This window comes from Hydra vulgaris, chromosome 08, assembly GCF_038396675.1.
Source record: "Hydra vulgaris chromosome 08, alternate assembly HydraT2T_AEP".
NCBI lineage: Eukaryota > Metazoa > Cnidaria > Hydrozoa > Anthoathecata > Hydridae > Hydra > Hydra vulgaris.
In genome coordinates, this window is record NC_088927.1 from 3,030,001 (window position 1) to 3,047,407 (window position 17,407).

Consider the following 17,407-nt stretch of genomic DNA (forward strand, 5'->3'; position numbering starts at 1 on the left):
TATATATATATATATATATATATATATATATATATATATATATATATATATATATATACATATATACATATATATGTATATATATATATATATATATACATATATATATATATATATATATATATATATATACATATATATGTATATATATATATATACATATATATATATTTTATTTACATATATATGTATGTATATATATATATATATATATATATATTGATACTCTCAGGGGACCGGAATATATATATATATATATAATATATATATATATATATATATATATATATATATATATATATATATGTGTGTATATATATATATATATATATATACATACATATATATGTATATAAAATATATATATATGTGTAAATATGTATATATATATATATGTATATACATATATATGTATATATATATATGTATATACATACATACATATATATTGTCTTATGTTGGATATAGCTCCTTTACTTTTTTGTTTTTTTAAGCACTCTCCATATGATGTGTCCTTGCTGTTTGCGTAATGCTGTTTAACTACTTTGTAGTTTAAGCACTTAGGCATATACACTCTTTTAAATTGGTTTAAATCAGTTTTTTTGTTTTATTGCTAAGGTTTGGTCCAATAAAATGAGAACATTACTGATGAGTTGTAAAGGACGAAACAATACTGTCTAATGTTAGTTATTAAATAGCTTGAACAAATATAAAAAACTGAAAAAATACACTGAAATAGCCTGCTGCTGGGGCTTCAGTACATATGGAGACTATTTTATACCTTCTGCCACAAATGAGTGCAGCTGCATTGATTGTGGGTTTGGCATAGGCAACAATCTTTTTTTTCAATATTCTTCTTTTTTTTTTTAAAAAAAAAAAAAAAGCTGTATGCTATAAAAATAAGCAAAACTAGTAAGCATGTTTTTCTAAACATGCTATAGTAGATGTAGATAAAGAGTTATGCATGTCACATGCTCATATAGCAATTTTGCATGAGTCTATGCTGTTTTTGTTGCGCTAAAGTACTTTTGTTTGGTTGTTATTGAAATATATATGAATATATTTTTTAAGTGGTTTAATAAATTAGTTAACATTTTGAAAACAGCACACTATGACAACAATTACAAAACACTATTACAAAAGTTTGAATGACAAGAGTTATAACTGTTTTGTGTTCAGTGTTACATTGTAACTCTCTAAATTACAAATAAATATAAAATTACAAACTTAAATAACAATTCTACAAGTATGAAAAGCTATTGTATACATCAATAAAATGTTGTGTATTATTCAGCTTAATTAAAGCATAATATAAAATTCTTATACTTTAAAAACAAAATAAATCTAAGCTGGAGGTTCTCTTTCCTTTTACAGATGTCAAAAAGATCTCAAAGACACTTGATTGCTTGTTCTGCACAATTTGTTTTGGGAATTTCCAGTCTCAATGGTTCCTGTATCAAAAACTTTATCACTGAGATTAACGCTTTTTGACCATACAAGCTGCTATATAGCTTCCGATAATTATCTGCATTGTACATTTGGTCAGTAAACCAATGGTCCAATTATCTGTAAGAGATGAATCTACAAATGTCGAGTTGTAAGTCTCTTCTCTCTGGTTGAAGAATAAATACCAAAAGAGCTAGTATTGTTTAGGAGTTCCATCTTGCATTATCTAATTTAGGTATTTTCTGAAATTTCACAGGAAATAATCCAGATTCTTCAAAAAATATTATCACGTCATCCTGTTGTTTCAGTAATCACTTCTTTACCATTCTTGAAGTTCTTTCTGAGCTGTTCATAGTTCTTTACAAGTTCTGGAATAAACAGATATTTGATATTGGGTGACATGTTGTTTCTTCCAAGTTTTTCATCCATTGCTATGTAAAGGACTCCATCAAGAACATAAAATTGATAAGCAATAAATTATGGTTCTTCCTGTGTCTTTTCAGTAAAACGACTTTGTAACTGACTAACAATGCTTAGTGTCTGCTGCAATCATCTTTATACCCTTCCATAAATTGTATTTATTGAGAATAGCTGTTATACCTTTAACAACAGTATCTGCTTTTCCATCTGGTAGACCAACTATGTAACTTTACTTCTCATTGTCTATCTGTAACTTTACTTCTCATTGTTTATTCTTCAACACTTTTTATATTATTGGTGACTAATACATTTACTATCGAAGTGCAGGGATCAGCTTTCTAAATGTAGTGTTTTCTTTATTTCTTTTTTAAGTTTAACAGCTTCTTTAATTGTTGATCTAATATACCAGACTGTGAAGGTGCCTGAATGTTGATCCCATCTTGAGATAACTGTCAACAAATAGTTGCTGCTTTGTTGGTTACTGTTGTTGAAATAGGCTTTAAGGACATTTTTCTTCTTTTTAATGAATGGATAGTTTTTGAACTAGCAGACTTCCCAGTTGTAATGACATGATGGTGAGGGTAAAAGATGATACAATCTTTTGTCTTCGCCATCTTTTTTTTGTGTTGTCAAAAACTTCATTCAATGAATGAAAATATTCTCTGCTTTGTCTGTACATCTTAAAATGATAAATGTGGAAAATTTAATTTCTTTTGTCATAAACTTGTTCGCTCTTTCTCAATTTGCTTTATGTGTTCTTGTCTCTCTTTGATGGATTCTCTAGGAACAGATTGCAACAAAAACTTTAGGGTTTTAAGTGGTATCTAAGTGTTGTCTTCTAGGGATAATTCTTCTAGTGGAACAGTTCTTCTTATACAATGTGACTCATAAAATCGTTTAAGATTTTATGAGTCACATTGTATAAGTTTAAGATTCTTCATCCAGATTGTCTTGTTTCTTTTAGTAGTGGAACCAATATTCTTAAAATTATATCATATTCTTGTTTCTTTTAGTAGTGGAACTAATATTCTTATAATTATATAATACTCGTGTTTCTTTTATTAGAGGAACCAATATTCTTGTAATTATTCGTGTTTCTTTTAGTAGTGGAACCAATATTCTTATAACTATAGTTATAGGATATTAGGATGGAAGATAATACTTGAATATATTTCTAAAAGGCAATAATATTAAATATAAGTGCTACTATACTTCTATATTATTTGGCTGCGATCTGACGAGTACATATATTTTATTATTACTATTGATCAATCAGGCAGTTTATTATTTTAACTTATATAGTTTAAATCTTGCTAGTTTTCATAAACTTTTAGAAGGTTTTACAGATTTCTTAAAATATCCTGAAGAAAGTTCCATAAGGTTCAAGAAAATTGTATTTATATATATATATATATATATATATATATATATATATATATATATATATATATATATATAATATATATATATATATATATATATATATATATATATATATAAATATATATATATATATATATATATATATATATATATATATATATATATATATATATATATATATATATATATATATATATATAGATATATATAGATATATATATATATATATATATATATATATATATATATATATATATATATATATATATATATATATATATATATATATATATATATATATATACATATATATGAATAAAGTAGCAGTCAAACAAATAAACGCTGCCTATGAAATATTTATTTCTTTTATTGTTACTATGAAATAATTTAAATGAAGATTACTAAATTTAAGTTTAATATTTTTTAGCACTAGAGGCCTTTCAAAAAATTATCAGTAGTGCTATTTTTGTTATGAAAGTAATATTTTCCTATTAAACAGGAAAAATAATTAAATGTTTAATCTTTATAAGTATAATAGTCAATTTTTTATTTGATTAGTTTCAGTTATAAAAGGTTGACAATTCAAGTTGCTATAAAAAGTTATAATTAAGGGAAAGATTTCTTTAGATTGGATTTTGGGAAGCTGGTCCTGAGAGTCTTGCATTGTGAAAAGCTTTTTCTATAATATTATCACATATATTATATTTTATATTCACATTCTTTTAGCCATATTTTTAGTTCTGCTAATTGTTGTTTTTCCTTTTTGTAATCAGATGTGAAAACAATTATTCTTTAGCCAGATTAAAAGGGATGTTCTTTTTTATGTGATAAAGATGACGAGATATAATTTATGTAATCATTTATTTATAATATATAAAATAAATTTTTATTTTATTGCAATTTTCATAAATATTAGATGTCTAAAAAATTAATCACATTGTAAGTGTTACCATCTTTTATAATTTTTTTGCCCCGGTCTGTTGTAAAACTGATAGAATTATCTATTTCAGTTAAAGAATTTATAAACTTTACAATATCCAATTGTTTTGGCCAGATTATGAAACTGTCATTACCATCTTTTATAATTTTTACCATCTTACCATCTTTTATAATTTTTTTGCCCTGGTCTGTTGTAAAACTGATAGAATTATCTATTTCAGTTAAAGAATTTATAAACTTTACAATATCCAATTGCTTTAGCCAGATTATGAAACTGTCATCAATATATCTATAATAAAATTGTTTAATATTGCTAACTTCTTGATCAAAAAAGTGCTTAGGTAAGATTTTAGGAAAGTCTTGTTTATATATTGTGTTAAAGGGTTAGGACCCTAACCCTATAACACAATATATATTTATATATATATATATATATATATATATATATATATATGTATGTATATATATATATATACATATATATATATATATATATATATATATATATATATATATATATATATATATAATATATATATATATATATATATATATATATATATATATTATGTTTGTGTATTCTACAAATAGAATGCTCAGTGTTCTTAAAGAACAGAGCAATAATAATTTAGTAAAAACAATAACTTTCTTCACCAAATTCATCAGAAAGATTTCTTTCTGATGAACCTACTGATGGTGAAACAACTTGTTGAAGAAAATTAAATGTGTTTTTCTAATTTATATATATATATATATATATATATATATATATATATATATATATATATATATATATATATATATATATATATATATATATATATATATATATACAGTAGGGTACAGCGAGAATTTTTTTTTCTTCTAAAAGCTTAAGAAAAGGTGTATTCTTATGTAAAATCAAATTTTAAATAGGGTTTACTTAAAAATATTTTTGATTGGAAAAAGTTTTGATACCCAAATTTGCACTTTAAGAAATTGCAAAATTTAGTAAAATCTTATTTGTCACACTTGTCCTTTATTATGTTTTACATGTTCTTCTTTCTCATTGCGATGAAATATTAAATGCAAATAATGTTTTTAGACCAGTTGCAATTTTTTTTATACTTGTTTCAAAGTCATTATCTTGCATGAATCCTACCAGCAATGCAGATTCTGGACATTTTAGGGGAGGGGGTCTTCAATTTTCAATTAGGTTTTAATGATTAACAAATTTGCTTATAACAGTTTTTTTTTTTTTGTTTCATTAGAAATAAAGGTGGTGCCAGTGATGCCGTTCCCCAATAAACAGGAGGTTTATCCCACCTTACCCAAATAATATTTTGATAACACTACTATAACACTATTAAAAAAACAATAAATAAAATAAGATATCTTTCAAATCTATTGACAAAATTTATTAAAATTTCTTTCTTTGTTTTAAAAACAGGTAGCAACTCTCTATGTTGAGCTCTAGCTCTAATATATCCATCTCTTGCATCTGGTCCAACTACTGACATGGATGCTACTGTCACTTGTTTTACAGCACGCTCGGTACTTTGAGTATGAATTTTAACAGAAGGAGTTATTAGAGGTGTTAATCTTAGCATTACCAACTTATCTTTAGTGAGCGAACAAGTAAAAACAGGTTCTTGTACCACACCATTTTCCCATTTGACTAGCTCTTTGAGAGTAGTTGCTGCAAAGTTTAGTTTAGGTGTTTTTCTTGGTCTGATTCGCATGTCTCCAAGGATATCATTACCCCTTTGTTCCAAAATTCGGTTAACTGCAAAGTTGCAGTCTTCTGCATTATTACTAGATAATAAAGAGATTAATAAACTTTCATGGTTCGCATACCAAGCGCCTAGCTGGATGTAGGGAGTCACAATTTCTCTTACTATAACAGGTTGATTTCTAAGAATTCTCAATTGAGACAGAAGTAAAATTGTAAACAAAATAAGAATGAATGAAGCATGCATATGGCTCAGTGGCATTTGTGACCTAACAGCTTTTCAAGATGTGTTATAGCACCACCTTTCGAGCCGGTGTTAATTGAAGTACTATCAGCTCCAAGTACTAAACATAATTCAGTAAGATTATATTGTTGCAGCAAATTATAAACAACCCATTATAAACAGCAATCTTTTTAGCTGGCTTATCTGAATGAGTATGTGCAATTGGAGTAAAATGACCAAGATATCGACCACCAGGTTCTATAGTCACAGTAATGTGTTGCTCTTTGATAATAATAGGATGTAGCTGTCCATTTGAATCATTTATCATCGCTCTTATTGAATCTTTTCTTCCATCAAAGTAAATGCCAATATTATCTGCTTTTGGAAGATTGAAATGGTCATTATTCTTTGCTACTACCATGACTTTTTTTCTCGCTCTCATTAACTTAGAAGGATCACAAGCAAGGTAAGAGTATTCAGGGGTGAGAAATCCTGCTTCAATTAAATCTTGCAGATAACTTGTAGCAATTGCTGCAGTTGCAGCAGGTGAAATCCCAAACCTATAAAATAAAACTAGTTTATATTTATTTTTATTAATTCATCATCCTAACTTTTGCTGCTCAACAAAATAATAATCTATATGATTACCTTATACTAGCCATTGCTGTGTTTTTTATTGACATAGTGTTTTTTCGTGACTTCTTTTCTAAAAATCGTGTTACAAGGAAAGCATAGACACCTAATTTATCCTTTAGAAGCCTTTCAACCAACAATTTAATTTCATTGTCTTGTTTTAAAGTAAAGTTAACATTAACTGGATTATAGTTGTTATTGAGAGAAATATCAGGAGAAATATTTTTTTGATATTCTTCATGTAATTCTATATCTTGTTTTTCTGTGACCTAAAACCAAACTTTTACAAATTTTATTTTTGTTTTATATGTATATGTGTATATATATATATATATATATATATATATATATATATATATATATATATATATATATATATATATATATACATATATATATATACATTTATATATATACACATATATATATGTATATATATACATATATGTATATATATATATGTATATATACATATATATATACATATATATATATATATATATATATATATATATATATATATATATATATATATATATATATATATATATATATATGTATATACATATACACATATATATATACATATTTATATACATATGTATATATACATATATATATATATATTTATATATATACATGCATATATATATACGTTGTATATATATACATATGTATATATATACATATATATATATATATATATATATATATATTTATATATATACATGCATATATATACGCTGTATACATATATACATATATATATATATATATATATATATATATATATATATATATATATATATATATATATATATATATATATATATATATATATATATATATATATATATATATATATATATATAATTTGCTATATAAACAAAGAAAATATTTATTATTATGAAATTATATTTACCTCAAAGGATGCTTGATCATCTTGTAGTTTTTTCATTCTTTTCTCATAAGCTTTTTCGTCACTGATTTTTCTCTTATATTTTTTTCTAAGTTTTGTTGTCTCAATCTTATCAGCATGTCCCATCTGCATGTCAGACTTTTCACCTGTCTTATTTCTTTGACTGTATAACCACCTGAGCTCCATAGTTGGAATTTTTTTAGAAAAAATACAGGTGCAAATTATATGTGCTTTACTTTTACAATTTTGGGGAGAAGAACACCCAGACAGATCATGTTCACACAGAAGTATCTTATGAGGACATGTTATGAGGTCCATTAGCTTATCTAACTTCAATAGAAGTTCTTCTTTTACTTTTGCCTTAGTTCTTCCCCATACAACGTTTTCTACTTTCTCCTAAAGGGTTTTAATTCTATAATAAAGCGATTTCTCACCAATAATAACTGGCTGTTGAAACTTAACATTTGCTTTTCTCCATTGAGCAAGAACAAACGGAATCAGATCGCTAGCAAGGTCTTTGTTAGAATATTTATTATGGTGTAGATTGCATGTTATGCTTTTTTGTTCTTTTAGTAAAATTCCTTTTTGAATAACTGCTCTGTTTGTAGGCAGCTCACTAGGAGTAAAATCTTTTCCAGGTCCAATAAATTCTGAAATTGCAGTGGTGGATGATCTAGTCTTAACTTTCGACATAGTAACAGACTTCGATCTTGTATAAAGTTTTTTACAGCGGAGAGACAAGTGAAAATATCTTTTAAAATTAATTCGGCGCTGCGCTTATTAGGAGAGTTCATTACATAAAAACGGATTTTATTTTTTTTATAATAATTTAAGTTTTTTTCATTTAATAATGTGTAAATATGAAAATTTGGGTATCAAGACGTTTTCTGATCAAAAAGTGGTCCATAACAAACCTACCTTGAAAATTAAATTTTACATAGGAATACACCTTTTCTTAAGCTTGAATTTTATTTTTTTCAAAAACATATAAATCTCACTGTACCCTAATATACAGTTGACTCTTGGTATCTTGAACACTCATATATATTCTAGAAAACACATTATTTTTTTATTTAGACTATTTCCCCTTTCACATTGACAATAAAACAAGTTTTAACAGTAGTATTTTAATATATTATATTTTTTCATACTCATCTAAATTAGATCATCTGGATTAATTCCACAAAGAAAATGCAAAAGCTATTTAAACAAAGCAACCTTGCAATGTTGTTTTAATAAGATGTGATTAAGATGCAGTTTTGGGGTATATATTAGTTAGTTTTAGTTGCTGCATTTGGTATGTTATGGGAAAGACAGCAACAGCCAGTAGATATTTATGTTAAATTTTCTCAATTTTCACTAAATTTTTAATTTAATTGAGACAAATGATTCCTTTAATCGAGACACATGGTTTTTGTTCAGCTACTTTAATTTGAAAAAGATTTTATAAATTTTCAATTGAATTTAGGTCTGGTGACTGAGGAACCTAATCTAACATCTTAATACCGTTTTTTTTTAACCCCTGAGTAGCTAACTTTGAGGTGTTATTTTGATCTCCATCCTGTTGAATAATGAAAATATTTCTCCATCGCGTATGATACCATCAGGACTAAAAATTTTTTTTTTGTTTTATCTGACCATAAGACATGTCACCATTGATTGAGAGTTTATTGCCCAAGTTCATTTTTTCTTTTGATTTTTTTTCTTTGAGAAAAAAGAATCAAGAGAAAAGCTTTTGTTGGGCAACTCTCTACTTATAAAACCTTGATTTTTCAAGTGATTGGAAACAGGTTTGAGGATTTACAGTTATACCATGATCTGTTTGTAAAGTTTTTTTTAACTTTGGTGCAGTCTTTGATATTGTTTAACTTCCTGAATTTATTCTCTATCAACTCTGTATAATAGTTTTTCATTGGTTCCCATTTTCCACCTTTATAGTGCCTGAGGATCATTTTTTTTATTACTTTCTGAATTTTATCTCTTTTCAGAATGATTTTACTATCAAGAACTTATAAAAATTTTTTTTGAAGAAAAGGTTTGAACAACCTCAATTAATCAGTCAATGGATCAACCTGTTTGACAGCTATATCAGGTAGAACGCAACTAGTGGAATCAAGAGATGATATTGATGAATAGTTCTTTGCAAACAATTCAGCTTTGTCTTTAAGTGAGGTGACAAAATCTGAACCATACAAGAGAGGTAGAATTACAGATTTGCCCTTATTATTGATACTATTAAAGATTCTCCAGAAGTCACGAGAGCCTAATTTTTGTGGCGAAATACAAGATTTCATGACCTGAGATTAGCAAGCCAAAAAAACAAACAATGTATATATATATATATATATATATATATATATATATATATATATATATATATAAATATATATATATATATATATATATATATACATTGTTTGTTTTTTTTCGCAAACGATACCTACATATAGCAATCCTTCAGCCAAATTTCCTTACAGCAGGCGCCAGCATAGGGGGTACCGTCACCCTAATTATTTGTCTTGAATAGCCCCTATATATATATATATATATATATATATATATATATATATATATATATATATATATATATATATATATATGTAAATTATTTTAGTGGATTTTACATATATACATATATTTTATATATATAAATATATATATATATGTATATGTATATATATATATATATATGTATATATATATATATATATATATGTATATATATATATATATATATATATATATATATATATATATATATATATATAAATTGATTTTAATAAAAAGGCAGCCTGTAACTATTTTTTAAATATATTTTAGATATAATATATTAATGATATTTTGCTGACCTATTGTGGTCAGTGTCATCAGGTGCATCACCTGATGGCGCTGACCACAAAAGGTCAGCAAAATGTTGTTAATATATTATTATATCTAAAATATATTTAAAAAATAGTTATACGCTGCCTTTTTTATTAAAATCAATTTATATATATATATATATATATATATATATATATATATATATATATATATATATATATATATATATATATATATATATATATATATATATTTATTTATACACACACACAGGGGCTATTCTAGACAAATAATTTGGGTGGCGGAAAAAAGTCATATGTCCGGTAAATTTATATATATATATATATATATATATATATATATATATATATATATATATATATATATATATATATATGTATATCAGTAAATGGATATTTAACTTCACATTTAATTTCACTAATGACATGTGACTGAAAAAGTCATTTGTGAAGGTTTGGATGGGAACAGTATCTACAAAAAAAAAGTAGAGAACATCTTCAAGTGGCTGGTATTTATTTCTGCAAAAAATAAATATATATTTTTCATTCTTTTATTTTTCTTTTTTTTTAAACCTACAATTCCGAAACAAACTTAAAAACACTATATTTACAGTTAAGTAATGGTCAGTTAAGTAATGGTCATTATAGTTACAGAACATTGCAGTTAAGTAATGGTCAAACTTACTTAACTTTACAAAGCTTTCTTAACTTTTTCTTGCTGCTGCATATGAAGTTGAGCATAGTAAATTCAAGTTTACTAAATAAAAAAACATTTTGCTATACCAATATTATATATTTTTTTAATGTTGTTTAGTGCAAAGGACCATTCTAGTGTGGCTTCTGGCTTGTCTTTAGATAATAAGTGAGTATTTTTTTTGATTATTTTAATTTGATTTGATTATTTTGATTTGATTTTGAAATTTAATTTGATTATTTTGCTGTTATAGAACTATCATTGTGTTGCTTAGTTTAAATATTATTTTGTTACTTTTTTTCCTATATCCCATTTACAATTTCTTTTATCAAATTCCATTTTGTAGCTTATTTAGTAAATGTCTAGGGATGGAGTTTAAATTTTTTTTAAGGCTTAAAAAAGAGAAGTTCTGTATCCTATATATAATTATGCATATATAGTTATGTCACCTATGTATAACTTTTTTTTTTTAAACATCTACGCTTCCAACAAGGCTGCAAGCAACCACTATTAGAGTTGGAAGTTACTCGAAGAGAAAAGATGAAGATTGTAGAGCAAGATAACGATTTACAGACAGATTGCAAATTATATAAATCAGGAAAGCAAGATGAAGGAAGCAAATTCCAAAGAACTGAAGTTCAAGGAAAAAAACTAGACAACTAAAGGAATAAGAGTTTTTGGAGCACTTGGGAACATTCACAGAAAAAGGATGAGACTTAATTAAATGACGAGTAACACAAGAATGAATTTTACTAGATGGCACAAGAGAGGCTATGGCTTTAGAGCAGTGCCCATTAGAGTATTTGTAGAAAAGAGAAAGAGATGCAACATTACGACGAGTATTAATGGTTGGAGGTTGGCTGCAAGAGCAGGTCCAACTATGTTTACAATGCGTTTTTGCACCTTTTCTAAAAGAGAAAGGGCATCATTAGAAGATCCGCCCAAGATATAGCAACAGTATTCATTGCAAGGCCGGATTTGAGATTTATAGAGATAGAGAATAGAATCCAGAGTAAGAAAGTGTTGAGCTCGATAAAGAGATGCAACCTTAGCAGATGCTAATTTTGCAATGGATTTGATATATGGTTTCCAAGAATAGTCAGAAGTAAGAGTTAATCCTAGAAGGTTAAGGGTAGATGACTCATTGAGTACATTACTGTTCATAAATATAGGAAGATTACTAAATTATTACAATAATGATTGGCTGAAAAAAATTGAGTTTTATCTGAATTAAAGTTCACCCGCCACTGTATGCCCCACCCTGTAGTAGAAGTGAGATACTTTTCAAGCCCAAATGCCCCCTCCAAGCAATCAGATAGTGTTGGCTTTTTATCATGACAAGAATAAATGGTAGTATCATCAGCGAACAATGCCACCTTAGATCCTTAACGTAAATTAAAAAGAATATAGGGCCGAGATTGAACCTTGATGAGCCCCTGAAGTTACAGAATAAGAAGCAGAGTACTGTCAATCAAGACAACTTCTATACTACGATTGGAAAGGAAGGATTTAATAATCTTAGAGATGTTACCAGATACACTGTAAGAAGAAAGCTTATGGAGAGGACCAGCATGCCAAACTTTATCAAAAACTTTAGAAATGTCAAAAGTGATGACCTTAACCTCTCCACCTTTATCTAATGCATAATAAAACTTATCGGTTATAACTGTTAGGAAATCGGCTGTAGAACGAGAAGATTGAAATCCATATTGATGATCAGAAAGTAAGTTATTAGATTCAAGATGAGAGATTCAGTGTTTTTTAATTATAGATTCAAAAACCTTGCTTGTGATAGGAAGAAAACTAATTGGACGGTAGTTAGACAAATCAGATCGCTCTCAAGAATTTCTGAAAATAGGGATAACAGAAAATAGGGATAACATGCTGCTTTCCAGCAGGCTGGAAAACAAGACTCTGATAAGCACTTGTTAAATAATTTTGAAAGTTTAGATGACTGCTCCGGAGAACACTTCTGCAAGGCTATAACAGGTATGTTGCCCGGGCCACAAGCTGTAGAAGAGTCTAGGCAGGAAATCTCTTTAGATACAGAAGCTGGAGTAATACGAATGTCAAGCAATGGATCAACCTGTTTGTTGGGTATATCAGGTAGAACGCAACTAGTGGAATGAAAAGATGATAATGATGAAAAGTTCTTAGCAAACAATTCAGCTTTGTCTTTAGGTTAGGTGACAAAGTCTAAACCATACAAGAGAGGTGGAATTACAGATTTGCTCTTATTTTTGATAATATTAAAGATTCTCCAGAAGTCATGAGAGCCTTATTTTTGTGATAAAATACGAGATTTCATGACCTGAGAACAGCAGGCTTTGGCGTTAGAGAAAACCTTTTTACAATGGTTTCTAGCTGTAATAAAGCCTCACTCTTCTCCATGGTTTTCCTCACATTGTGCTGATGCAATTGCCAATTGAAACCATTACTTCCATATCTATCAGCAAAAAAATTCTCCAGAAAACAGATGTCTGTTTAATAAACAGACATCTGTTTTCTGGAGAATTTTTTTGCTGATAGATATGGAAGTAATGGTTTCAATTGGCAATTGCATCAGCACAATGTGAGGAAAACCATGGAGAAGAGTGAGGCTTTGACCTGGAATTTTTGAGAGGGAATAAAAGATTCCATCCCTGCCTGAATCCACGAAGTTATGTGAGAAGCATATTTGTCAACAGGAAGATGAAAGATTTCTACCCAAGGGCCATCTCAAACAAAATCACGAAAAGAGTTTTATTCAACTTTAAGTTAGTTGTAGGAGGTATGATGATAGGGGGATCCAGATGATGAAGAAGAATGAGATAATAGTTTTAGAGAGATCAAACTGTGATCAGAAGCACCTAAGGGTGAATGTGGAGAAACCGAACATTGACAAGGATCAGAAACAAGACATATGTCGAGTTGAGAAGGTAAATGATTCGGGTTGTCTGGAAAGCGAGTTGGAAAGTTGACTACTTGAGTTAGGGATTTAGAAAGGCAAAAGCTGTAGGCTTTAATGCCTGCAGAGTCACTGACACTAGAGGCAAGCCATTTAATGTGATGAGCATTAAAGTCACCAACAACAACAATATTAGTTGATGGATAAAGAGGGAGGGGTTGGTCAATATGATCAGAAATAACATTAAAAAAAGTGCAGTCTTGAGATGAAGGAGAGCGATATAGAATATAGAGAAAGGCAATAGAGTGGAGTGGTGCTAAACGAAAGCACATAAAAGAATAGTCTGTGGATTCAAACCTAGTTTCACGACAAATGGGTGAATTCTTACGAATGTAAATTCCCAGGTCAAGCATGTGACTATTGGAGTCTTTTTGAATTAAAGGAAGATAACCATCAAAACTATGATCACAAGATGAGACAGCTGAATTCAAATTAGTCTCACAAAGAGCAAGCTGGTCTGGTGAACCTTACAAGAGATAAGACTTAACAGAAGAAAAATTACTCCAAAGACCACAAATATTAGTGAATGATAGGTTTAGAGAACTTGGTGATGACAATGGTTTTTTGTGTTTTTTAGTTTTTGGTACTTTATTCATTTTTAAAAGCGTACTATCAATGCTTTGACTCAAGTTCTTTGTTAAAGAACTTGAGTCAAAGCATTGATAGTACGCAGTACACTATTTAATAGGCCAAGCAATTGCCTCATTACTGTTAATAAATGTTAAGCCATAACAAAAGGCTTTAAGACACAAGACACAAGCAAAACCCATGCATCAGTCAAGAAGATCCAGCATTCAACATCCTATACTGGAAACAATGTCTTAAAGATACATCTTCGCCGGCCTACTAAATGAAGAAGGGGTGCAAGGCAGTTCAACAGATAGAATCTGTTTACCTTTTTACTACTACTTACCTGTGTTCCTGTAACCTTCATTCTTTTATAACCTCTATTGTTATTCTTACAGTTTTTTTTTTCATTATTTTTTGCAAATTAAATTAATTAACAAACAAAAACATTGTTTTTGAAATATTTCTTTTTTATTCATATATATATGTATATATATATATATATATATATATATATACATATATATATATATATATATATATATATATATATATATATATACATATATATATACATATATATATACATATATATATACATATATACATATATATATATACATATATATATACATATATATATATGTATATATATATATGTATATATATATATATATATATATATATATATATATATATATATATATATATATATATATATATATATATATATATATATATATATATATTATCAGTCTTCTCCGTTTAGCCAGCACTTTCGCACTCCTTAAATCTTTTTGCGCTTGCCTACAAGCCCACAAATGCATGAAAAAATGCTTGCCAAAAAAAGTCAAAGCGTTTTTTTTTAAATTGTTAGAGATATTTTTTTTGTTCATTTGTTCAACCTTCATGAAAAATGATTTTTTTTACTAGTTGTTTTTTTTCAATTTATTTATCTGGTATTTATTAAAATCTTTTTTTTTCGCTATTTTTATTTTAATTTAAATGCAGAAAAAAATGAATTTTTTAAATCATGCAGGCTAACTTAAAAAAAGACCATCCTGCCAGCTCTTTTTTGTGCACTGGCATTTTTTTTTACAAGCAATTTTATGTATGTATATATATATATATATATATATATATATATATATATATATATATATATATATATATATATATATATATATATATATATATATATATATAATATATCAAGAAGTTACTAAAGAAGTACATTTACCAGTAGGAAGATAAAAGATTTCTATCCAAGGACCATCACAAAGATGATCAAGGAAACAGATCCAATCAGATTTAAGGTTGTTGTAAGAGGTACAATAATAAAGTGGTTTGGATCTGATATTTTGAATCTGAATATGGTTTGGAGACAATATTAGGTTGATGGATCAATAGTAGGATGATTTGGATCTGATGGATCAACAGTAGCATGGATATGGTGGATCTAATGGATCAATAGTTGATGTATATGATATATCGATAGTAGGATGATTTTGATCTGAGAATGAGATAAAAGTTTTAGAGAGATCAAACCGTGATCAGAACCTTTAGGTAAATGTGGAAAAACTGAGCACTGACTAGGATCAGAAACAACACATAAGTTGAGTAGAGAAGGTAAATGGTTTGAATTATCTTAAAGGCGAGTTTAAAAGTGGACTATTTGTGTCAGATATTAGGAAAGGCAAAAGTTGTGGGCTTTAATGTCTGCAGAGTCACTGACACTAGAGCCAAGCCATTTAGTGTGATGAGTATTAAAGTCACCAACAACAACGATCTTGACTGAAGGATAAAGAGAAAGAGCTTGGTCAGTTTGATCAGAAATAACATTGAAAACGGTACAATATTGAGATGAAGGAGAGCAATATAGAACAAACAGAAAAGTGATAGAGTGAAGTAAATGAAAGCACATAATAGAATAGTTTGCGGATTCAAATCTAGTTTATTGTCAAATGGGTGAATTCCTTTAAATGTACCCAGGCTAAGTATATGACTATTGAAATCTTTACAAATCAAATAAAGATAGCCATTTACTCTAAGATTACAAGATGAGACAGCTGAGCTCAAATTAATTTCACAAAGAGCAAGTAGGTTTGGTGAACTTTGCAAGAGATAAGATTCAAGAGAAGAAAAATTACTTTGATGACCATGATTATTAGTAAATAATAGATTTATAGAACTTAAAGATGACAATGGTGATGATGGTTTTTTGTGTTTTTTAAATTTTAGTATTTTAGTCATTTTTGGATTTGTTAAAGAACTCAAACCACAGATAGTGCTCATTGCACTTTTTAATAGTCCTAGTAAGAGATTTACAGAAAGATTTAAATTTTTGTTGTTGTTTTATTTGATAAACTATTATTGTATGCTAAAACTGGAACAACTATTTATGTGTTGCTTTCTTTCTTTTTTTTTTTTTTTTTTTTTTTTGATATAATTTTTTATCCTTTATTATTTGATTATTTGTTATTACTTTCCCAACAAGGCTGCAAGCAACCACTATTAAGTTGGGAGTTACTAGGAAAAAATTAAATTTAAAGAGCAAGAAAGCAGTTAACAGAAGACTTAAAATATTGTAGGTTGTATGAGTCAGGAAAATGTGAAAATGGAGATGATTGGAGTGAGGCTAAAGCTTAGCAGATAGACCGAGTCCAACTATGTTTACAATGC

General features: G+C 27.4%; 2 protein-coding genes across 2 annotated transcripts in view; one reads left to right on the forward strand and one right to left on the reverse strand.

Annotated features, from left to right (window-relative positions):
• LOC100197916 (ubiquitin carboxyl-terminal hydrolase 22) overlaps nucleotides 1–17,407 on the forward strand; it is a 90,255-nt gene that overhangs the window by 61,072 nt on the left and 11,776 nt on the right. Inside the window, exon 13 of the mRNA XM_065802284.1 lies at nucleotides 11,332–11,379. Within this exon, the coding sequence (XP_065658356.1) occupies nucleotides 11,332–11,379 (48 nt within the window). The remainder of the gene's footprint in view (nucleotides 1–11,331; nucleotides 11,380–17,407) is intronic.
• LOC136084117 (uncharacterized) lies at nucleotides 6,244–6,941 on the reverse strand. The gene is made up of 2 exons (XM_065804263.1): nucleotides 6,771–6,941; nucleotides 6,244–6,682 (listed from the first exon to the last, which is right to left on the reverse strand). Exons 1-2 carry the CDS (start codon nucleotides 6,803–6,805, stop codon nucleotides 6,244–6,246), a joined length of 474 nt encoding a protein of 157 aa, XP_065660335.1. The 5' UTR covers nucleotides 6,806–6,941.

Excerpts from the sequence above, each read along its gene's own strand:
- LOC136084117 (XM_065804263.1), bottom strand. The coding sequence starts at position 6,805 with ATGTCAATAAAAAACACAGCAATGGCTAGTATAAG. Across the intron at positions 6,683-6,770 it reads ACAGCAATGGCTAGTATAAG|GTTTGGGATTTCACCTGCTG; the intron begins GTAATCATATAG and ends TTTATTTTATAG.